At 39.7% G+C, this 24,123-nt stretch overlaps 2 protein-coding genes and 1 long non-coding RNA gene across 4 annotated transcripts in view; 2 read left to right on the forward strand and 1 right to left on the reverse strand.

Annotated features, from left to right (window-relative positions):
* Positions 1-7,797, forward strand: part of LOC148424559 (uncharacterized) — a 14,000-nt gene extending 6,203 nt beyond the window's left edge. For both annotated transcript variants that reach the window (XR_015865505.1, XR_015865504.1), the window contains exon 3: positions 5,941-7,797. This is a non-coding gene — a long non-coding RNA (uncharacterized LOC148424559). The remainder of the gene's footprint in view (positions 1-5,940) is intronic.
* LOC148424561 (nuclear receptor-binding protein-like) lies at positions 55-9,259 on the reverse strand. The gene is made up of 18 exons (XM_088414099.1): positions 9,115-9,259; positions 8,426-8,761; positions 8,170-8,292; positions 7,965-8,066; positions 7,731-7,820; positions 7,144-7,184; positions 6,959-7,053; positions 6,599-6,682; positions 6,116-6,174; positions 5,932-6,030; positions 5,613-5,745; positions 5,329-5,419; positions 5,134-5,184; positions 4,642-4,777; positions 4,488-4,541; positions 4,315-4,378; positions 2,913-2,968; positions 55-1,927 (listed from the first exon to the last, which is right to left on the reverse strand). Exons 2-18 carry the CDS (start codon positions 8,645-8,647, stop codon positions 1,868-1,870), a joined length of 1,560 nt encoding a protein of 519 aa, XP_088270225.1. The 5' UTR covers positions 8,648-8,761; positions 9,115-9,259; the 3' UTR covers positions 55-1,867.
* Positions 9,260-10,251: 992 nt separating this feature from the next.
* Positions 10,252-21,815, forward strand: kctd3 (potassium channel tetramerization domain containing 3). Its single transcript, XM_088413602.1, has 19 exons — positions 10,252-10,653; positions 10,895-10,948; positions 12,416-12,461; positions 12,696-12,769; positions 12,843-12,901; positions 13,840-13,920; positions 14,418-14,561; positions 14,636-14,720; positions 14,821-15,011; positions 15,096-15,211; positions 15,400-15,487; positions 15,568-15,684; positions 16,314-16,484; positions 16,572-16,727; positions 16,792-16,888; positions 17,619-17,812; positions 17,895-18,033; positions 18,100-18,222; positions 19,015-21,815. The coding sequence occupies exons 1-19, from the start codon at positions 10,583-10,585 to the stop codon at positions 19,562-19,564; spliced, it is 2,556 nt and encodes an 851-aa protein (XP_088269728.1). The 5' UTR covers positions 10,252-10,582; the 3' UTR covers positions 19,565-21,815.
* The last annotated feature ends 2,308 nt before the right edge of the window (positions 21,816-24,123 follow it).

The following is a 24,123-nucleotide window of genomic DNA, read 5'->3' on the forward strand; positions in this document are numbered from 1 at the left end:
GATTTTAAGGTAATTTTCAAATTATGACTGTTCCACCAAAATGCAACAAACAAAAAGGTTTTCACACATTTATTTGAAAGAACAGTCGCAGTTTCCACATAGCCAAGATGCACTTCTTAGAAAAAAAAACTCATTTTGACATTCTCACTATAAACAAAACCCAGATCGAACAGTTGGTGGAAAAAAAACATAACCAGTTGAACAGCATCAATACAAACTGAGAAAGATTGGGTATAAAAATGAATTTAATTACTCGTGATTGACTTGACGTCTTTCTCCAGTCTATTTGTTGTTGGACGGGTTCATCTTTTTTTGACCAGCTCGTTGAAAATCTTAAGTAACTCCACGAGTACAGTACAATTCACATTCTTTTGCTATTGCATGTTTGAATTTCGAGTGATGCCACCACAGAAGGGTAGCATTGCTGACTGGAAACTTGTGTATGACGTTTTAAAGTGCTATACCTATTTGAGTCATGTTTGTACAGAATAACATTGATAATAAAATAGGATTGGAATGCACACTGGAAAGGAACTCTCTAAGGCAACCGGACCCACGCCACCTCATTGGCTGGCCTGTGGAAGCGCAGACTCTCATGTGCAAAATAGCCACGTGGTCGGTTTTTCCAGTACATGCGTCTGTCAAGGTTGCTCAGTACACTATGTATAACAAGAATAAATGGAGAGCTGAAAAAAAAAAACCCACATCATTTTGCGTCTCAAAGTTAAGGGAGAGGACAAACGTATATTAGTTCTTTTTCAACTGTATTGTTGACTCTGCAAAAAAAAAAAAAAAAAAAAAAACATCACAACTGATCCCTACTGGAAAAATAGTTGTAAAAATGATAATACATCAGAAATCATTCGTAGGATGTGCTCTTATGATTTGGGTGATGACGGGTATATTTTTTCTGTTCTTGATGCCTGTCATATGACTGTGCAGACACAGAAGCTTGCAAGGCACATGGTCAAGAAAATTCCAAAGGCAACAAATGGGTTAAACTTGTCATTCAACTCTGCAAACAATTGGCTTCTGCCCTGACTTTCGTTTCATGTTGAAGTGGCTCAGAACTTCATAATGATGTTGTGAAAGCATACTTACTATCGGAAAACAAAGTATCACACACAATATCTGTAACATAAATAAAATATCTGAAACTCTCTCCTGGAAAGAAGTTGGGGAAAATGTTTTTTTTTTTTTAACAATGGTATATGGCAGCTGATTTCAGTGTGAACAACAAAGTACTGTAGGTAGAACAGTACAAAAGAAGCAACATGAGATGAGAGGTTTTTAAAGTGGAGCCACATAAAAAAAAAACAAAAAAAAAAACAAAGAGCAGGAGAATAACAGTAACACTGAGTTCACAGCCCCACACAGTAACAGATTACATACTGCAAAATTGTCAACACACACACACACACACAAAACAGAATCATGCTCTTGTTCCAAAGGCTTGCTGAACAACTAGGCATTCAGCCATCACTGTTTGTCGCTTTCCACACTACAGTTGTGAGACTAATACTTTACACACATTGAACCTGACGGGATGTTCAAAGAACTGGGAATGTGCTGGCATGCAAAAAGACCAATGAGAATCAATCAACGGGGTGGATCATGTGAAGTGATGATGCAGCAAGGCACCTCTAGCTCAGATGCTACCGTTTGGTCTTTGGGTAGATATCTCATGAAGAACCACAATTTGCATGTGAACAACTTACACCTGCTCTCCATTTTAAATGCACTTGTGAAGTTCGACCCTGATGTAACGAAAACGTACACTTTTTTTTGTCACATTCAATTTCACAATCCAGCATGTTGAGTGCTTTTAAAGGGAAAATGTAACAGACTTGTTTTGGAGCAGCTGGTGCTAGTTAATCGCCAGACTGAAGCTTTCTTGAAGAAGTGAGGTGACTTTGGTTTGGTCCGTCTGCAGAGAGAACACCACAAGCTAATGTTAAAACACATATGGAACACCATTATGAAAGTATTAGAGAAAATAAGGTCTAAGTGGATGTTAACTATAAACACAGGGCAAAACAAGAAGCCTCCACCATTTTGTGTTGTGCATATGTTTTATAGAAAATAAGTTTTGCTTGACATAAATATTTTTTGGGTTCTACCAATTAAATTCCCTAACCTAACTATTTCTGTTCACTGGGCGCCAAAAAGTAGTGTTTTGGTATAACCTACCAACAAATGTCTAGCGGTGACACTCAAAGCACTGTACTGTACTGTACTGCTATGGAGAAACATGGACCGAACGTCCCTCCACTCGTGCACACATTCAGCTGTGTGAACAATACACAGCTGCGTGGGTGGAAAAGTGGCCCAAAGTGCACATATATCCTATAGTAATCGTGCACCAGGTTCTTCAAGTGGAACACGCTAGAGGGCATGCAGCACAGTCAGCAGTGCCACCCACACAGTCAGAGTAAATGTATGAAATACAGCACACGCGCGCAGTTCTCAAGGTACTTTAGAAGGTATGTGAGATTTCAACCTGGTTTGTGCAGGTATAAGCGAATCCAATTTGTTGCTTTCTACTGCCAAGGGAGGAACAGTACATTTTGCTTTTCGAATTAAGAGAAAATTCAATGGAACATGAGACAAATTATGGAATATGTTGCAAAATATTGTATGGCTATTTCTGATAAGGATTATTATACAGATAGTCATTAGAGATGATTTCCGAGACAATTTTTTGGCACGTAAGCCAGTAGAAAAAAAAATACACGATTTATCGTCTGAAACACATCTTTGCGATGAGTTCCAAATTCTATTCAATCAGACAGTTTCAGTCTTTTTGTTTCTACCTAAAATGTTTTGCACAGCTTCGGGCATACTTGGCTGAAAAAATATTTCATAGGGCGAAACATCATCAAAAAAAAGTTGAGAAACACGACAATACGTACCTCACAGATGAAGCCCAGTTGCACCAATTCTCCAGCCAAAATTTCAACATTTTCATCTGTAACCCAAACAAGCAGTTCACAAACACGGGACTTCCATTTTGCAAAAGCGTCTTTAGACATTTAGTTTCAAACATTAGTCCTCATTTGCCATGGTACGATAATGTTAAATTCGACCCTGATGTAACAAAAACATATGTTGTATGTCTGGAATTTTTTTTAATGTACATTTAACAAGCAAACTAACATAATAATAACATTAACAATATAAGTTTAAATGAGTTTATACGAACTTCCAAGTGCTTATCAAACCTTTAAAACACTAATAAACATTTTCACTGATTTCATTTTCCCATAATAAGCCTGTAGTGCATGTCAATTCGTTTGCCAATAAGGAAGCTGCAACATTTTAAAATAGTTTAAAAGTAGCAAAACTCACTTGGCTCTGCTTGTGCCAGAAAGAACGAGCATGAGAGTAAAAGCAGAGGAGATTAAGTGTCCAAGTGTGTCAGTGACATACAGGCAAATGCAAGCCACGAAGAGACAGACAGATTTTGACACAAGAGGTGACAGCTGTCAGCTGCAGTCTCCCCCCAGGGCCGTCTCTTCACACACTTGTAACATTACAAGTCACACATACCTGCGAGTGCAAGTATATGTATTATTCTGACCATTAGCACCACCACATTATTCATATTATTCCGTCATTTGCATTTTGCTTATCAAATGAACACACCAGCATGTCACATATGCAAATGTGAGTGCGTGCATGCAAATTGTTGTTTTTAGCAAATCTAATGTTCTAAACACGGGTTCAATTTGGGCTTTTAAAAGATTAACAACACTAAGGTCAAAAAGGAAAACAAATCTGACACACAATCTGCTGAAATGTGAAGTTTGAGATTCTAGGAGCCAGGCTCTGCTGAAAATAGTTAGTGCAATCTGTCAGGCATCTCACGCTCACTTTCTCACATGCCTAAAAGGACACATATGGACATATTCCCAATATTAACACTTGAACAACTAAAAAATAACAAGAGCACATTTGTAACAGACGATGGTGTAATAACCACCCAATAGAACACAAATATTAATGATATGCATTTATTTATAACCAACCTAGGGCTGGGCAACAAATTAAATAAATTTGATCAATTCTACATTGATTACATCTCTAATTGTTTACATTAAAACTGATTTTCATGCATTATTGTTCTCTGAATAGTTTGCACAGGATTTATTTGGAAATAAATCAGACCTTTTTTAAAGAAGGGTTTTTTTCCCCTTTGATTAAAATCTTGATTTCATTTTTTGGCCAATCTCCCAGGCTGCCCCAGCCGTAATCCAAACTATTCTTTACTTTTGGTCAAAAATGCTTTGTGTGTGTTGGAGGTGCAGGACTTACGAGGTAACATGTCACAGCTTAGATGTCTGTTCAGTTTGTCCTCCAGCTTCAGCAGCAATGTCAGCTTAAAACACACACACCCACACAGAGTTGAGAACATTCCATTTTGCAATCATATTTTTGTATGGAGAAGAAAATAAGACACAAAAAGTGCACTGGCAATATCGGCTTACATGATATTTGGGTCCCTCATCAATGACTTCAACATTGCACTGCATTTGAATGACCTAAAGGAGACAAACAAAGATGAATTTGATTTCCTCTAATATAATTGGCACCTAAACATTTCTATCCAGAAACACAGAAAGCACTGCGTCTCACACGCACCCGCCGTGTCTCCAGGTCCGCAGGTTCAGGTGTGGGGGTCTTGACCAAAGGAACGATGACGGGAGATTTAACATTCAGCTGCTGGGGCGGCTTCGGAGAGGAAAGGCCGAATGCCGTTAGGGGATAAATCCCGTTTCTGATTGAGGCACACGAGAACAGAGATGGCGTTCATTTGCATTTGACAATGTAGAAAAAAAGATTAGTCTGTAAAGCATTCACTGCTACATCCTAATACAACCTCTGAACGGCAATATAATTATAATAAAAAAAAGAGTGACATAAGAAATGACAATTAAAATCAACTGAGTGCACCTGAATAGGCCTTAATGTAATGTAATAGTGTAATGAAGAAAGAGTCGGATAACAAAGACAAAGGGTTAAAGGAAATAGCTCACTTCTGCCCCCAAGTGGAGAGAGAGGACAAAGTCATCTTTTGAGAGCAGATTCTTAGGTTGTCATTTAAAAAAAAAAAAAAAAAACATTTCTTCTTACCGAACATCCTCCAGGAACTTATCGAGTTCCAAAGCGGGAAATTGTGAGAGTCTAGAGAAAAAATACAAACGTAAGATACAGACTAACTTATGATTTGCTTGCATATTGATGAAATCCTGCTATTTTTTTAAAGATATAACCCAAATATCATTGCTCTCAAAACCAACGACAAAAATGGTGAACTGGCGTTCTTACTTGAGCTGAACATCATCTTTCTTGTCAGCGATAATGAGATCAGGGTCCAAGTTTTTGGTTATTTCCTCCAGGGCGTTCTCTGGGATCATGTCTGGACAATTTAAAAGCCATCAGCAATCAATCTGCATTATCACAATTTCTACAAACATCTCCTGTTCAATATGGCTTGAAAAATGATGTAAAAATATCTGCACGAGCGTGAACCAGATTGCTTTTGTTATTTATTAGAGCTACATTTTTCTTCGATCTTGTCACGCAACATAGTCCATGTGTCAGGGGCTCACATTGATGGCTCACAATACAATGAGCAGCAAGCAGCTTCAGTAGTGGCACTTCAAAAAGAGCCTGGTTAAAGAGCAGCTCTCGGGCGGTTGGTCTCGTACACGGGTCACAATCCAGGCACTTCTGAATTAGCTCCTAAAAAGCACATAAGACAAAATCTGTCTAACAATATTCTTATCTTTCATTTTATGTGGATGGCCCAAGATCTTTGTGTAAATGATCACCCTGTTCAGTATGTATTATTTATACTACTTTTCTTGGGCCACCAAAAAAGTGGTGGGACTTTTTATACACCATTTAATTCAAATGTTTTGACCTTACCCTCTGTAGAGGGTCCTCCAGCAGCTGGATGGCAGTATTGACGGCATCCTCAGACATGTATGAAGACTCTCCATTTCCCTGGATCTCCAAAAGAGCCATCTGCAATGCAGGCATAGAATATTAACATCTTGTGCTGGCCTTGAGCATCTTCATTTTTCATTCTGTTTGTGAGTTACTTCAGCACCTCCAGGGCACACATGCCAAATGAGTAGATGTCCACAGCTGTGCTTACATCTGTGACAGCTGCAACAGCACAATAATGAAGAAGAAAATAAGATACAAACATGTCCTGTAGAAGCTAAGCATCTGTGGGAGATGGTGGAACAGTCTGGAGATTGTCACAGTGACAGTAAATTAGTTTAGTGCTAGAATATGGGGCTGCAGTAGCTCCTCTGTATGAATTAATGCTTTGTAACCAGAGGATGATGGTGGACAGAATGTGAAATGGCAACTAGTTATTAGTGAGCTTCCTGTCAAAAACACGTAAAATCTTCCTCTAGCATCCTCTGGTGGTCAAATTAAGCAGAAACGTTTAAAAAAAAAAGCCTCTGCCTGTGAACATTCACAGCGCCGCACTATCAAATACTCTGATGAGGTCCGATTTGTCCCTCCTTCAGAATTGGTTGTAAATTATACAGAACGGTTGTGCTGTTTATCCTTGACTAACCTCCATATTCCGGGGCAAAGAAATGCAAGTTCTTCTGTTCCTCGTGGCAAGTCTTTACATGGTTGTTGATGGTGTCCGGTGCAACTGTGGAACAAAAGGCATTAATAAAAAAGAAAGTTAAGAATCAATACTGACTTTTCGTTGAGTTAGAAAAAAAGGTCAGTCTGTAGTTGTATCTTGCAAAATGAGTTTTGTTGTGTACCCAGATTAAAATAGATTTTCTTACAACATTACACAAACATGCAGTGACAATCAATGCACAGGCTTGTTTTGCAACTAATGAAAACTGTGTGAGTGTCACTTGGCTTGAGAACAGAGTTGCATGAAAGCAGAGTCTTCTTTTTTTCATTTTTGAAATACCTGATCCGATCTTGATGAGGCCATTGTGCTGGATGAAGATGGTGTCGCAGGTCAGGTTGCCGTGGATGATGGGCGGATCACATGAGTGGAGATAACTGCAGGAGAGCAACAACAGACTCGTGTGCATTACTGTATTTCCCTCTGTGCTTCATGTGACCGGGAGAATGGAGGCGCACGAGACCAACCTAAGAGCTGACAGGATCTGTGTGCACCATCGCTTCCAAGCCTGTCAGGAGTACACACCATCAAAAGACTGTAGTCATCACAGTAACAAAATCCATAAACACCCTTGGTCCAGTATATAGGGTGAATGGACTTCGCATGACTCAAACCTCCCAAATGAGAGCATTAGGGTGTGTAACGTGAACAATAATTCCTGTTCCTTAGGGTATTTGGGTGTGTCACAGAGATGCCAGTAAAAACACATGAGGTTTTGTTTTAAATTATGAAAATAAGACAATATGTCTCCTTTCAAATCACTGCAATATGTCGATTGCATATAATGGATGTGAATATGTCTGTGCTTGCACCGAGGCCCCGCAGGTCTTATCAGGTACTGATTAACTCATATCGCAAAACCGGTTTCCATCTCCAACACTGCTCTCCAATTCCTGAATTCCTGAGGTGTACCAAAAATTAATTTTTAAATGTGGGCTTGGCCCAAAGCTCCACACGGAAATATCCTCAATGTTCTACAATTTTTATCCATATTAAACTTTCAAAATTCTTGTGTTATTGCGTGAGATAAACCAATTCCACTTTCATTTATTACCTTTTCATTCATGGCCTTGTGATTCTTTTTGGTCTTCTTCAAAAACTGCTTCAAACTTCCCGATGACATGTACTCAGTAATAAAAATCACCTAAGAGAAGATGGTATATCTTTTTGGTATTTGTACAAATATTCAAATAAATAATACATATCGAATGTGAGAATAAAGTAGCTACAGTATTTATCTATATATGTACAAAGTCACTGCAATGTGTATTCAGTTGAAACGACTCACCCGGGCCCGGTTCTCCTTGGTGTCAATCCAATACTTATGGAACTTGACAATATTTGCATGCTCCAAATGCATCAGGTTATCAAAAACAGCCTTGACTTTCTCCTGAACACAGCATGCAAATACATATTTTTTTGTTTGTTTGTTCTTAGTAGACTCCCAACTAACAATCTACGTATTGTTTATTTCCACGTAAAGGAGGCCTGACCTCCAGCAGTTTGAAGTTCTTCCTCTCTGAGAACATGACTTCATTCCACACCACCTCCACACCTTCCTCAGTATCCATGGCTAAATACGCTGTGTCAATTCCGGGAACGTTTCGCTGATTGACCTAAAAATAAATATCATACTGTTGTCTAAATCATCCATGACATATTCCAAGTGGAACAATACAATGTGTCAACAATCCAATCGTCCAGTGCCTCATCCATCCATCCACCTATCTGTCCTTCTTAATGTCTTACCTCCTCTCGTCGCTTCTGCCAACGGCCACAGGGACTTTCCTCCAGGATTTCAGACTCGTCTTCACTTTCATCCTCCTCCTCAGTAGTGGTGGAGGCAGGGGGCTGTGCGGGGCCCCCACTTTGTACCTGCTGAGCATTACAAGACATATGCCCTGCCGCCGTGGACTCTGTTTTGTAGGTCTCTGCAGGCTGGGGTCCTTTCCCCTCTGCCTCTGCAATCATGGCACCGCTTTTCCAGGCTGGACTAGCTGAGCTGTGTGAGTGACGGCGAGTCTCGTTCTTTTGAGTTACTCACACGTCCATCTTCACAGAAGGCTTGCTTTTTAACTCCCGGGGCTGAAAAAAAAAAAAAAAAGACAGAACGGTTGAGTGTCAGGAGTTCATTTTTAAAAAAGAAAAACAACAGTAACAACACACATCCTTGATACCTCACTATTCTCTGGAAATAATTTAAAGTCCGTTCTAAGAAAAGAACGAGCTTAAATGCTCAAACTCACAGTTAAGTCACAAAACGTACACGCGTTAGGACTCCAGTCCATCTAATTAACTTAATTATCTTGCTATAGTTTACCTTCCGCGCTACGACGTTGTCTAGCAATTCTTCGCACTTTCATAGCTAACAAGCTAATAAAAGGTAAACAAACAGCATGCTAGCATGACAATAGGGCGTCGTACACTAAAAAGTTTACCATATAGCGCAAAGTCAACGCCGCGTCGTGGTGCGGGGCTACATGTTGGTGGAAAAGGCGGTAAAATGCAGCAAAAGTAGTAAAAACAGAGACAGCTGAAAGACCGTCGTGAAACTCGCTGTCGGTTTTCAAGTGTTCTGTGGCAGGAGTGGGAGGGGCGGGACAGCACTTGAAGAGCACCTCGTTGCGCAAACCGACGCAGCGAGACGTCACTGGCTCCATAAACGCAGAAAATCAGCGATTTAAGACTGGAATTTATGTGTCGGAAATAATGTGTGACAGTCAGTCTTGTGGTGGTGTAGCATAAATTTTGTGTTTGTGAAAATTTTAGGACAACGTGACACAAGTTAGGACTTATTTTATCACATGTGAAAGCCAAATTAGTATTAACATTTAGAACACGTCCCCCCAAAAATCTTATCGATAGCCACTGAGGCTATTTTATTACAGAAAATAAATAAATAAATAAATAAATAAATAAATAAATAAATAAATAAATAACATACTTTGAAGTTGAGTCAAGATGGTGCACCTCTCGCATGGTCGCTTGTGATTAGACGCCAAAGAAAAGCGTATTTGTTTGACTCAAGAAAAGCGGCTGTTCGATTAATGCCACTTTTGATTTTTAGATATTTGGACCAGAGTACTCATCGATGTCATTATAAAAGAAGGTAAAATGTATACGTTGACCCGATCACTCAAATCATAAAAGTAATTGTAACATTTCCATTTTTTATTTATAATCAGTTCTATACAGTTTGTAAAATGTATTGAATGCACAATTGAATTGTTCTAAATAATTACCTATTCAAAAGCACGCATGCCAATTTAGTTGAATAATAAACCAATATGTTAAAGGTATACAGACAATTGCTTATTTTTTAGAATATTTTACTTAAGCACTTACAATGAACAGAGATGCATACAAACACACACAATACAAAATTATTGTGTAAAATGTGGACATTAACCAATATAAATAAATTAACTTTAACTTTGCCGCATTATAAACAAGATACATGTTAGAAAACAAGCACTTGGGCATGCGGAAGTGTTTTTAGACGAAAACGGAAGTAGCTCCGATTACTCTCGCTCAGCTTTCGAAATGTTGTACTCTTGGGACAGCTGGTTCACGTTGCAGTTCAAGATGTTATTTACGATGAGCACGAGATCCTGGCAGTGATGCGAACTCGCCCGATAGACACTAAAGGGCTTTACATTGTTACCATTTTACATTTTAAAGGTCCGCTGTAATTTTTAACACAGTAAAGTAACTGGCGTCCACATTTTGGTCGAGCGAATAAGGGGTGTTTTCATGGAGCAGAGGCACGCCGCGGAGGGTGTCAGTCTGCGGGGTCTGGACACCAGCTGAAAGAACGGAGAGGCGTCCAATTTTAGCGTGATGTTAGCATGCTAGCTGTCGTGATGAAAGGCTAACTGTGATCTTCTTCGCTGCCGGGCTCACGTCATGGCGACAAACGGCTGCGACTTGACGACGGGGATGGGGGAAATCATCCAGCTGAACGTGGGTGGGACGCGGTAAGTCCTGTTCGTTGGGCACGATGGTCACTGTGGGAGTAATATGAGGTGGCGTGTAAGATGAGATGTGCATGGATGCTGTTATGCACGTACAATCGCACTGCGTTTGTGTTTTGCAGCAGTTAAGTGCCCCTCTCCTTGGAATATGCTCATGAACGCATGCAAATTGTCATCCTGTATTAGCCTTCACATCGCTGTTTTGTTAATAGCAATTTTAATAACGTAATTGTGTTTCATGTAGGTTCAGCACCTCCAGACAGACCCTGATGTGGATCCCGGACTCTTTCTTCTCGAGGTAATGACAATCGTGTCCCTACTCTGTAAGAAATGAGGAGAGATGATGGGTTATCTGAGGACACGCTAATGACGTCACCCCACTCCCACCCAAAAAAGAAAAAACAGTCAAGCGGTTGTATTATTTCAGAGAAGTAGACGTTCCATTATCTCATTTTTGTCTCGCTTTATGTGTCACCTTTGGTTCCAGTTGTTCTGCTGCTGGGAAGATGATGCAAAAACATGTAATTAGTTACACCCATGTGATTTATATCTAGTTCATGCAATGTAAACACACACTGCTTTTTCCCTAATATTACGTTTTAATAGATCAGGCAAACTATGGCTCGGGGGCCATATGCTGCTCATTTGAAGAACTTGAAGAAATTATCAGTCAGGAGGAGAGCGATGATAAGAGCGGTTCTGTATGTTACTATCTTGAAGCATAGTGGAACTATCAAAGCTTTAACATTTTAACAGTTATCAATTAAAAAAGGCTGCCTTATGTTCATTTGATTTTCAGTTATTGTAAGAGTCATTAAAAAAAAAGTTAAATACATGGGACTGTTGTGAGGATTTTGTTAATTTTCGAGTAAAAGTAAAGCACATGTTTTGTAGCATTTTTTTCTTCTATGAAGTGGTCAAAACACTCTATTCCTTCTGCTTCTGGTCAAGTCCATTTGTCAAATTTTAGAACCCTTTGTGGCTCTAGAGTCAAAAAGGTTGCCCACCCGGGTGTTAGATCAACATACGTATTACACAGTGATGCCACAAAGTGGCAGCAAACACCTCATGAAGCTCCTTAACTCACTTCAATTTAATTCCCTGGCCACAAGATGCCAACAAATATACTACATAAAGCTACACAATGGCTTTTTATATGGTTCTGTGGCACCAGGATAGCACAAGATGTCAGAGAAGCATGACACGAAGCTCCTCAACTCACTTCAACATTGGCAAGATAATGCCAAAGCCTTGCGGACAAACAGAGAATAATGAATGATAGGTTAAAAAAAAAAGAAATCAGCAAATAGAGCAATTTTAAGAATGTCAAAATGAATATGTTGAGGAAATGGAATCGTGAATGTATTCCTAGGCTGCCAAAACGTCAAGATACATGGAAAGAAAAAAAAACCCATCAGAATGACATCATTGTACTGTTTGAATGTTTGGCATAGTTCTTCTATCTTGTCCTTTGGTATCTCAGGCCAAATGGAAGTAAACTGCAGTTGAACAACTCCACACAAGAAGCAAATATATGAATTCTTTTCAGTATTAAAATTGTCTTTAGTCCAATTCAGAACCACTGTTTGACATGTGCTCATTTGCAAATAGCGTTAGTTGGTTAATATTTTGAATATTCATAACTGTTTGTTTGTGTTGCAGATTTTAGTAACAATGCCAGTCCATGTAAATGGATACATGATTGTGTTGACTGGTGTGTGTGTGTGTGTGTGTGTGTGTGTGTGTGTGTGTGTGTGTGTTGTAGTCTGCTGAGTGGAAGAATATCCACTCTTCGCGATGAAACTGGAGCTGTAAGTACAAACTTTACACATGCAAAACAAGAATAGATGCTACATTTTATGACACTGCATACTGAAAGAAGTGTTTGATAATAAAATGTCTTTTTTCTGTTGAAAAATGCATAATCCTGTATGCCTCCTTTTAAATTCCATCAATATAAGTTTGCAGTGCATGGTAATTGTACTCTTTTATTTCTAATAATAGTCAGCAAAAATTATCATTCGTTTTTCTCTGTCTTTGATCAGATATTTATCGACAGAGATCCCACAGCCTTTGCACCAATTTTAAATTTCCTCCGAACCAAAGAACTGGATCTGCGGTACGTGGCCATTTCAACATTATGCTCAGATGTCATCATCACATAATAAAACGACCTATTTCTTTTTTCGTAGCGGTGTCAACATCAGTGTTCTGCGGCATGAAGCTGAATTCTACGGCATTACTCCGTTAGGTATGGTTGAGCAGTAAAGTGGAGTTTATAGCATTTCATTAACTCACATGCTTTATTGAATGTGATCTTGCACCTGATTTGTTCTCCTCTCATCATTTGTCAGAATATGTACACAAAAACTGCAATAGAATATGATTTATACTAAGTGCATCTCAGTTGAACTTTGATTGTTTTACTTCCTGTTTCACTGTTGGAACTTCCTGTCATTGTACTTGAATAGAGGAGGTTACCTTTGTGGTCACTAATCAAGCAGCATGCATGCATGTCTTGTACAGAATCAGAAATAAAACAGAAGGGCTGATCTCCATTTTTATTATGATCTCAGTTTGATGCAGATCTGCATACAGGAGCCAATTGGATTTGAACTTGGGTCCTTTTAACTGTGAGGTGGATGTGCTAGTCACCGCTCCACCAAGCCGCTTTGGTGTAAAACAATTTATTATTAAGAAACAAATACAGACACTCTTTTTATTCACTCTGCAAAGAGTGTAGATTTTCATGAATTTCTCCTTAAATACAGCTAGCGCTGGCCAATAAATTGAATTAAATTTATTCATCATTTGATTTGATTGTGGCATTCCAACAAGTTAGTTGAGTTACGAATAGCTATTTTTCGCTCAAGCTATGAATGTAAAACTCTTTAGAACAGTACTATACAACATTGCTGTTGAAATAATATTCCCCAGATTTATTTTCGAATGAGTCACATCTTGTTTGAATATTTTTTGTATGATTTATTACTCAACTAAAAATAGATTACATTCATAATCGGCCTGTGTAACAAAAAATAAAAAATGTTTTTGTTTTTTTGGCCATATCTTCTAGCTCTAAATCCAATTGAACTTTACTAGGGCAATGAACTAATTAGATTAAATGACTTTTTCTGTGTATTAATTAAAAAAAAAAAAGTGTTGATTTTTGTATGTTTGTGTGCACAGTGCGGCGCCTTCTTCTGTGTGAAGAACTAGACCGCTCATCATGTGGCAGCGTTCTCTTCCATGGATACCTTCCACCTCCAGGTTTGAGCCACTGGACTTGTCAGCACATTAAAAGAAGAAAAGACACAAGAGTTTTATTGTCATATGCATGGTTCTGTTCACTTATCCGAGCAGACTACATTCTGTAATCGAGCAAATAATAAGGTAGGCAATAAAACAAAACAAAAAAATAGAGCAGTTGATGCATTAGGTATTTCTATCGATGGTTTTTATTTTAAAATAAAAACTGGGATACATCACAATTCATGTCATACTTTAGGTTTTTATGTAATGGGACATTTAAGATTGTCTTCCTTGAAAATATTGAAAGTAGTAAGTCCATTTAGGCATGTCTGGAATTGTGCCAAACATGGCTTCATTTAGACGAAAAGAAAAGTCTCCAAAATAAACATTCAACAACTTCTTATTCTCTTACAAAGTAAGTAAAATTAACATGCAGAACTCTTTACTCACATTGGCTCAAATACAGTATGTGTGTATACTGCTTCTGAAATGTTTTGACTAGTGATTTCTCTCAGCTATCCCAGGCCGCAAGTCAAGCTCCTCCTCTTCCTGTGATGAGCGTCCGGGTCCCAGTGGAGCAGAGGGTTTCAGCTACGTTGGTGCCTCTCCTCATCCTCCACTCCCCTGCCCACCGGGATTAGATGAATCTCATAAACTTGGTGAGTGATTTGAAGATAGCGCACTTGTTTCCGTGTGAGACCATTGGATCTGACGTTAGCCGTTTCCGGTTAAGGACCAGACCCTCGTAAGGTGCTGATCATAGCTGGACACCATAATTGGATTGTTGCCGCATATGCACACTTTGTCATCTGCTATAGGTAATTCTGTAACAGCAACACAAATTAGTTTGGAAAAGTTCCACTTATTCAATCCCGCACCGTCTTGCAGTCTCATACGTTGACAAAATGTTTTGGACAGGATAAAGGAATCTACCGGCTGGCAACAAGTGTTCTCCTCTCCCTGCCTTGACTGGACCATTGAACGCATCGCACTGAACGCCAAGGTGGTGGGCGGCCCGCACGGAGACAAGGACAAGATGGTAGCCGCCGCCTCTGAAAGCAGCATCATCTTATGGAGCATCCAAGATGGCGGCAGCGGCAACGAGATAGGTAGACGTGTACACTAAGGGAAATGAAAGATGCTTATCAGGCTTTAATGAAAATAGACAGACTTACTGCTACTTTTGCCACCAGGCGTCTTCAGCCTCGGTGTGCCTGTGGACGATCTCTTCTTCATTGGAAACCAGCTGGTGGCTACCAGCCACACTGGGAAGGTCGGCGTATGGAATGCTGTAACGCAGCATTGGCAGGTATGTGTTTTTTGTGTATTGTTTACACTATATTTCACAGCAGACTCTATAGTTATCATAATAAAACATATTACTCAGTCATAGGCTGTTCGAACCATGTATGAAGGTTTCATTTTCTTGTGATGTGTACTGAAAAGGTTTATTCTAATTATAGTGAGGTTACTGCTGATTTTTGTTTGTACCTTCAGGTTCAAGATGTTGTTCCCATCACCAGCTGCGACACGGCCGGATCCTTCCTGTTATTGGGCTGCAACAATGGCTCCATTTATTACATCGGTACATACACATATGCGCATCTTTGAACAAGTGGGCAGCATGAAGTTTCTTGAACGATACACTTCAATTCCTTTTGTCAGATATGCAAAAGTTTCCACTGAGGATGAAAGACAACGACCTCCTGGTGACGGAGCTTTATCACGATCCCTCAAATGATGCCATCACCGCACTGTCTGTCTACCTCACGCCTAAAACCAGTCAGTAATAGAATATTACCTATAAACAAATACATTTTTTAAATATGGCAATTTTCAGCTGTAAAAAATATTTAGTATTTAATTAATTTGATTTTAGTAAGTACTTTCAAAAAGACATTTTGTCACGAGCTGCCAACTGAAAATGATGAGGTGCTCACAGCTCAAGTAACGACCAATCGTGGCTCACCTGTTTCCCCGCTTGGTTTTGTGACATTTGCAAACTGAGCTGTAATTGGTGCTTCTTAACCTTGAGTACGTGGTTATTTTCAGCACTTTTAAAGATATTACTTGTACATGAAATACAGTTACCAAAGTAAATATAGACAAAATATTAACCTTTTACTGCTGAAAATGACTAAATAGTATCCCTTTAAGATAAATGAAAAAAATAGCAATATAATTTTAGGAAAGTGATTACAACATCTAAGATAGAAAAGGAAAATGTTCTTGGTACAATGAGACAGTATAAAAAATGATGTTAAAGTGTCAACCTTTTACTGCTGAATGATGCAAAATAAGTTTAGTATCCTTTTATGTAGTAGATGGACTGCACAAAATAAATTTAAAAGCACATGGGAAATGTGTAAAGACGGAAAGAACATTTTTGACTTTAGGATCATTTCTCTCAGGTGTGAGCGGGAACTGGATCGAGATCGCCTACGGGACCAGCAGCGGCGCAGTGAGAGTCATCGTTCAGCATCCGGAGACGGTGGGCTCGGGCCCTCAGCTTTTCCAGACTTTCACCGTGCACAGGAGCCCCGTGACCAAAATCATGTTGTCTGAGAAACACCTGGTCTCAGGTGAGAGGGGGGTAGAGCCACCATGGAGAATCAAAAAGAAAAAGGACGGTTGTTTCATCCTTTCTTGTTCATTCTGTGTTGCATCAGTGTGTGCCGACAACAATCACGTTCGCACATGGACGGTGACCCGCTTTCGAGGGATGATTTCCACCCAGCCGGGCTCCACGCCTTTGGCCTCTTTCAAAATACTCTCGTTGGAGGAAACGGAGAGCCACGGCAGCTACTGTTCAGGGAACGACATTGGTGAGGAGAAGTAACCTGATCATGAAGCTTGTTGATTGCTTGAATTCACGCAGAGTACTTTCAGGTCCATTTGGAGAGCGAGATGATCAGCAAGTATTCATCCAGAAGGTGGTCCCCATCACCAACAAGCTCTTTGTGAGGCTCTCCTCCACTGGGAAAAGGTCAATATGCATTTATGCATGATAAAATCAAATCAAATGTGAGAAACATCATACATAAGGAGAAAATATGCATCTGTGTATATATAAATCTCCAAACTAATACATTTTCACGCAATGCCTCATGAAAGTTAGCAAGTAATCTTGAACAATTTAAATTGGCCAATAATTTGTAAAAGTAATACCGACATTGTGTGGACTGAACTGTAGTATACATTACGAACCCAGGTTAAGAACCACTGTTCTAAATGAACCCACAAAATGATACATGAATGACAATGCAATAGCCGTAGAAGGCTTTTATTTTTAAGTAAGCCTTTGTAGAAAAGTGGCTAGCTTGAGTTCTCGTGACTTTGTTTTTATTGCAATCACATCACAAAGCTACCAACATCAACACACCGGCATTCAAAATAAATCAGATTTAATTGCTGATTAAGGGCGCTAAGAAATCAGTCAATTATGTTGTCATTGCATATGGCAGTAAGCTGCTAACTACGCCTGTAGTCGACCTGGTGCATTCAAATGCCATTGGACATTTCAAGCTCACACAGAAACAAGTCAATAACAAATGTCTCAACAGTGTGAGCTTCCTATTGATCTATAAGCAATGACAAGAATGGGTTTTAATTTATTTTGATATTCGACTTAATTACAATAACTTGTCCATCTAGTCACTCCATTCATAGTACCTAATCAAATAACTAGGCTTCTACTGGAACTTTTTGTGTCATAGAATCTGCGAAGTGCAGTCAGTGGATGGGACCACCATCTCTTGCTTTATGGTGCGGGAGTGCGAGGGTTCAAGCCGGATGGGCTCGCGACCTCGTCGCTATCTGTTCACCGGTCACGGCAACGGCAGCATCCAACTGTGGGACCTGACCACCGCCATGGACACTGCAAACAAAGGAGAGGAAAAGAAGAAAGACGGCAAGTGTCATGTTATTCTGTGGCAGCTTACTTTGGTGACTCAGTGTTATGATGTTGCAGTTAAAAAAAAAAAAATGTTCAGGTGTTGGCGGTCCCACAGAGGAGGAACTTCTGCAGCTGTTGGATCAATGTGACCTGAGCACGTCCCGCTGCGCCACGCCAAACATTAGCCCCGCCCCCTCGGTGCTGCACCCCACACGCCTCCGAGAATCCTGTTCAAGGTAAGAGAGAGCATTAAGGAGAAAGCTGCCGCTTCAACATCACTGGTGTTCTCTGTTCTCCGTCAGTGTGCAGCTGCAGGTTCAGGAAGCCATTTCCGAAAACCAGGTGACTTACGGAGCTGTGCGGCCCTACAGGGAGAGCCCCCTGCTGGCCCGCGCCAGAAGAACAGAGTCTTTCCACAGCAACAGGTCAACAACTTTGATAAAGCGAGCTCAAATTCATTTGAATTATCAATATTTACAGATGGGCGGCTCCTTGGTTAACACGTCCGCCTCACAGTTCAGGGATCCGAGTTCAAACCCACTTTTGCTCTGGAATTCCTGTGTGGAGTTTGCGTGTTCTCCTAGAGCGTGCTTGGGTTCTCTCCGGCACTCCCACACTCCAAAAACATGCATGGCAGGTGTATCGGCCATACTAAATTGTTCTTAGGTGTGATTGGCTGGTCGTTGTTTGTCTGAGTGCTCTGCAATTGGCTGGCAACCACTGCCTACTGCCTGATGTGAACTGGGATAGGCACCAGCAAGCCGGGACACTTGTGAGGATAAGCGGCTCTAGACCATGGATGGGTGGATGAATATTTACTGACATCCCAGTAGGATAAATTACACTGTTAAAAAGTTTTTTAATAATTATAAATGACCTAAAAAGCAGACTAATACCTCAGCCATCAATATCAAGAAATAGTGGGGATTATTAGGTAAGCATTTTTTGTGATCAAAACAGTGTTTGTTTTAAAATAGCCACCTGTCCAGACACAGCTTTACCCATCTTAGTATTTTCTCTGTTAGCTTTATGATGCAGACGATGCTTCATTACCTGGAATGATTTTCCCTTGACAGCTGGGAATTATCAGGACTTAACAACTTACATTTCTTGACATCATTTGAGCCCACTTGTTTCCAAATGGTCAACTGGTACTGTTAAAAAAAAAAAAAAAAAAATGATTCACACAACAGGCCTACCTCTATCTTTGTCCACAGGGACTTCCAGAACTTCAGCCTGAGTCGCAGCATCCTGGACAGCACAGATCAGAGCTCCAGTCAGCCCGCGGACGCCCGCCGTTCCCTCTGTGATTTTGGGTCCGAAGAGAGCGAGAGGAGGTTGTCCGTCATGGAGCTGTGGACCTGCCGCAGCAACAACGCAAACAACGCTTCTACCGCGCCCTGCAAGATGAAGGCCGACGGCTGGACTCAGGAATCTCCGCGGCAACCCCCGGACAGCCCCGTCCCCGGAGGAAACGACGTCAGAAGAAAGGTACACCCGCAGCCCGAGGAGGGGGACGCCGCGGGAAATGTTGGGGAAGGCGGCGTGAAGATGGACGGCGGCGTGAAGAAGAGGGGAGTGCTGGAAGTGGGCTTTTTGGGGAGGAAGAGGGCACCCCCGGTCCCTCTTCTCTCCTCAGGATCCGAAGGCGGGGGCAGCGACTCGTCTGCCAACGCTTCCCCATCCCCCACCAAACTGACATCCTGCACCTCGCCACGACACCGAAAGCTCACCGCTGAGCCGTCCAATCAGGACAGCAGTCTCTGACCGAGTCTTCATACAGGCTAAAAACTTGTGAGTGGCAGATGATCAGTCCGGCACCCGCCTTCTCATACTAAGGCTGGATTTACACTGCATGGTACCGATGACAAAACCAGGGCCATTTAATCCTATTTATTTTTAAATTCAAAATATCTCAATAGTAATTGAAGGCCTTATTCCACCAAATTTCCCAACCTAGCAAATGATATATAAATTCACACCAATATGACGTCGTCATATGAGGTAAACTGAGCATTTGCGGGCTCACGACTGGGGACAGCTTGGCCAGCGTCAAGCAGCACAAAAGACAAATCATGGAGAGGGAGCCCAGACACAAGTGCTCTCAAGACAAGCCTAAGTGAATTTCCAAAGGCAGAGCAGACAGAACTTTGCTGACATAATTACGATTAGCTTTTTACGAGATTACGATATTACGATGTTAGCAAAACAATGGATGAAACACTTTGCTACGTCTGGGAATGTTTGCAACACTGGGATAGGGAACTTTGTTGGAATGAAGAAATTCATGGGAAATTTTCAGGAAATAAAGGTTAGCTCTATATATGGAACTTAAAATTGTTGGGGAACATTTTCTCGGAACATATATTTTAGCATAACCTGGACAAAACAACCATCACATCACATTTATTATTGAACATGAGACCTGCCATTAAATGATCAGTTTACCAATTTCCAGTTAATTCCCATGGAAAGTTTCCAATGGAAATTTACTGGAAATGTTGGACCTCAAAACAACAAAAATGATCAGCGGTGGTTCAGAAAATGGTTGGATGGATAAATATGGTCGAAAGATGTTACAGGTATATAGGACACTAAATATGGTTCAGACAATTGCTGACAGGTGAGTAATGTAAAGGTTATTCTAAAACAAAAATGAGCCAACTAAACACTTTGTTGATTTTTAACTAATTGCATTATAAACGTGCATGAAAATAGTTGAAAAAAAAAAAGCAGTTAAGTCAGAATAGGGCACTTGAACCTGCAGCGAAAATCCAGCTTTCTTGTGAGTCTGAATCGAATGAGCCAATGTTCATGGAAACAGCAACATAAAAAACTGGAGTCCATAGGTACAAAGTGTTCCCATTATTGTCAATACATAATAATATGCAAACATATTTATGTTGCTCTAATATCGTTGAAGCATTTTACCAAATGAAATTTTTTGCAGTGACAGGTGTGTCACTCAGCAACGTGCACAACAAAATGACAAGGATTCCAGTCTGCATTTACCACCTGTATCATCACTCCTCTTTTCTCATGCAGTGAAAGGCACATACTCTATTCAATGCATTTGCTAAGCATGCATCATAAAAACAAAGTAAGTGTATTGCGATTTAAAAGTTGATAACTGGATTTAGGAGAATTTGATTCAAAAAAATGTTCGCCATCTTTTAATACTGCTGCATTATTTGAATAGGCTTTTTTTTAGTTCACGTTTTTCACAGTGGTGCCTGCGTGTGATTAGATTACACAAATTATTTATATTTCTACAATTTCACAAGGAATCTACATGGCAACGCTTTATCATGTTTGTCTCATCTTGTGTGTGCCTTACTCAACTTGTTTTGACACTTCTCAGTTTGTTGCTTTAAGAGAGAAAAATATCGGTAAGAGGCGGGTGACTTAAAACGGTGATCGGTATCAGCGATCAGTGTTGTAAATAGTCGACTAAACTGGAAAGGTTTACAACTCTGGCCTTTATGCTTGTGCAGTCGTTAGAGGTGAATCTTCATACTAGTTAGCCTGCATGTGATCTTGTGGTTTAACACAAAGCCTTGCATCATACTGGAAAACACAGACAAGAGGCAAAAAGAACACAAATCAAATAGTCATGTGCAACATCCCTGTGACACAATCAGAAAAATGTTCACACGAGAAAAAGTTAATGCAAAAATGCAAATACTCCGAATGAAATCCTACTATGATGGATTCCTATCTGTGATGTTTTGTCGTCCTTCGTATTGTTGAGAATCTTGTATTTACACATTATATAAATGACGTTATTGGACCTGATTGCATTTGCACTATAAACACACGTACTTTTATTTTATATACTAGTATGTAATAAATGTACCAATGTGTTAAAATTCAAGTAGCTCCCAGGTTGTGTTTACAGACTGAAATATGTGGTATAATAGATCATAGCTTTTGAAATGTTGGAAGACCATATTCAGTTGCTTACAGCTGTGTCACCTCAACGTTTTGGAAATGCCAATAAAGAAGTATAATGCAGTAATTTTGGATGGTCATTGGTTAAGATGGTTTCGTTGTATTCTCAGCTGGGACCAATTTTAACCTGAGAATTTTAACCTTTGGCTTGAAAGTGAAAGGGCTACCATTTATATTTCTGGTTAGTTCTTTAACTCCCGGAGAAAATTTTGACCCATCTCTGGCTTTTTGATGTGTGATATTAAAGGAAAAGCAAACAAAAATACCAAGAGGGTAAATAATTGCATAGATTGTCAAGCATGCCGACTTTCAATATGCCACGTTGCCCTTCCTTCTAAATGCTTGCAAGCGGGAGCTCAAGAGGTGCACCCTATAGATGTCAAATTTAGCCTTTATTTACTGCCATTCAAAATTGGAAATATTGCCAATTCTAGACATATTGAAAACCTGATGTTTTATCATGCATTTCCCCCCATTTTAGCATTAATCGTTTCAAACTCGCGAACAGGGCGCAATAGAAATGTTTGTGTTGACACCCCAAATTCACACAGTAGCTCTAGCGGCCAAATGATGACATTTGCAAGCCATTCAATGACTTCAATGATGCCTTAACCTGGACTCTTCCCAACAACATATCATAATTTGTCATCATTTCAAAGATTATTATTGTAAAAATAATTTATTACATTTTAATGGGAGAGTTGAAATTCACCTTTGAAAGAAATTGTTCATTTGATAACCGTGATCATTTTAAAACATCTTAGTTTAACAATGTTAACAAAACAAACTATGAGATAAAGTACAACTAAACAATTTTAAATGTATCTTTCAGGGGTTGTTAAGATTGCTGGTAAGATTGAAAGTAACAGGGTGAAAATTTGATAAATAATTAAAAAAATATATTCTATTAAAGTGCCACCGTAGATCAGTACTCTTTTAGTCCACAGACTCCAAACAAAAATAAAAATGCTGAGCCAAACAGCTAACGAAGTGCTAAGTGTTCAAATGGTGTTCATCTGTGAGTTCATTGTGGAAAACAAACAAAAAACAATAATCAAGCTGAATTTCCACCTGAATACGTGGGGGTGGGTGTGTCTTCATTTCACTAAACTCCTCGTTCAGACAGTCTCCTCTTTTGAGACGGCGTGTGTCGTCACAATGATTTATGACTTTAATAAAACTGTATATGTGTGTGTGGCTCAGGGCCACACTGTCCTTTACAATCACTCCACACGCTCTCATTTCACCACCTCTCTCCTCCCTCTGTGGCTGACAGTAGCTGTGAACATGCCCATGAATGTGTGTGTGCACGCGCCCTTGACTGGCGACCTTGAGTGAGGCCGTCGTTCTCACTGCCACTTTTCTTCATTTTCCAACTTGCCTTGATGCTCCCTGAAGGGACGCTGGGGCAAAAAGTAAATTAATGCTGCGTTTTTTTCCTATAGTGAGAACGGTTCCTGTGTGTGCGCAAGTATATTTATCGCACAGTGCACGTGTGAACTAAGCTGCTGTTTGGTGACCTCAGCAGAAAACATCATCAGTTTGATGTTTAAAAAAACAAGTTGCAGGTTTGGTCTCAGAGAAAGAATGAGCCCTATTTAAAAAAAAATATATATTTCTACTCTTCAAACCCTACACTGGAAATACTTGGACTGCAAAAAATGAACAGATGTAGGCACAGTATACACAGGCATACATTGCTAGGATAATTTAAAAGAAATGTGAGGTGTGTGTTTAAATAGCGTGGACCCAGACGTCCGAGATTTAAGAGGGTGTGCACAATTATGCAACCACACTTTTTGAGAAAATACTAAGTTGACCAATTTCAGGTCCCATGGATGCAGAAAATAATATTTGTCTTGATTGACTTTATATTCACTGTAAACACACAAGCAATGAGAGTTGACTTAACTATGAAACACTTAGGTACTGTATTACAGATTACTCATCGAAATAAAGTTTTGTCCTTGGTCCCCATTACCAAAATGCCCTCGGACAAGTCATCATTTAAAACGAAGGGCTAAAACATTAAAGTGACACAACAAACTTTTAAAAAAAAATCAATAAGTGCAACTGATTTTAATCTTGGTAATGGTAGAAATTAAATCAATTTAATCAAGAAGCTATGGAAAATAGAAAGGGGCATTAATTGTATATAGAAACTAATTATGACATTATAAAATGTGATATCGGGTCAATTATGGAATACTATAATATGAATAGAACGGTCAAATAAAATGAAACAATAAAACCATTAGAAAAATTACAATATCATTGCCATTTTTAACCTGGACTAGGCTTGTTTCAATTGATGATTTATGACTTTTCTATTGTGTGTGCCCATTCAATAAAAGAGAAAAAAAGAGTGAAGAATG

This window comes from Hippichthys cyanospilos, chromosome 4 (genome assembly GCF_059441005.1).
Source record: "Hippichthys cyanospilos isolate Australia breed blue-spotted pipefish chromosome 4, RoL_Hcya_1.0, whole genome shotgun sequence".
NCBI classification, from domain to species: domain Eukaryota; kingdom Metazoa; phylum Chordata; class Actinopteri; order Syngnathiformes; family Syngnathidae; genus Hippichthys; species Hippichthys cyanospilos.

What these genes read in the sequence shown, in the direction of transcription:
- LOC148424561 (XM_088414099.1), bottom strand. Translation starts at nt 8,647, where the DNA reads ATGATTGCAGAGGCAGAGGGGAAAGGACCCCAGCCTGCAGAGACCTAC. An exon ending in CCTCATCAAGATCGGATCAG is followed by an intron (nt 6,683 to 6,958) that starts GTATTTCAAAAA and finishes TTTGTTCCACAG; the next exon opens with TTGCACCGGACACCATCAAC. An exon ending in TTGTATTGTGAGCCATCAAT is followed by an intron (nt 5,420 to 5,612) that starts GTGAGCCCCTGA and finishes TAAATTGTCCAG; the next exon opens with ACATGATCCCAGAGAACGCC.
- kctd3 (XM_088413602.1), top strand. Translation starts at nt 10,583, where the DNA reads ATGGCGACAAACGGCTGCGACTTGACGACGGGGATGGGGGAAATCATC. An exon ending in CTCTCCTCCACTGGGAAAAG is followed by an intron (nt 16,889 to 17,618) that starts GTCAATATGCAT and finishes TTTGTGTCATAG; the next exon opens with AATCTGCGAAGTGCAGTCAG. An exon ending in AGAGGAAAAGAAGAAAGACG is followed by an intron (nt 17,813 to 17,894) that starts GCAAGTGTCATG and finishes AAAAATGTTCAG; the next exon opens with GTGTTGGCGGTCCCACAGAG.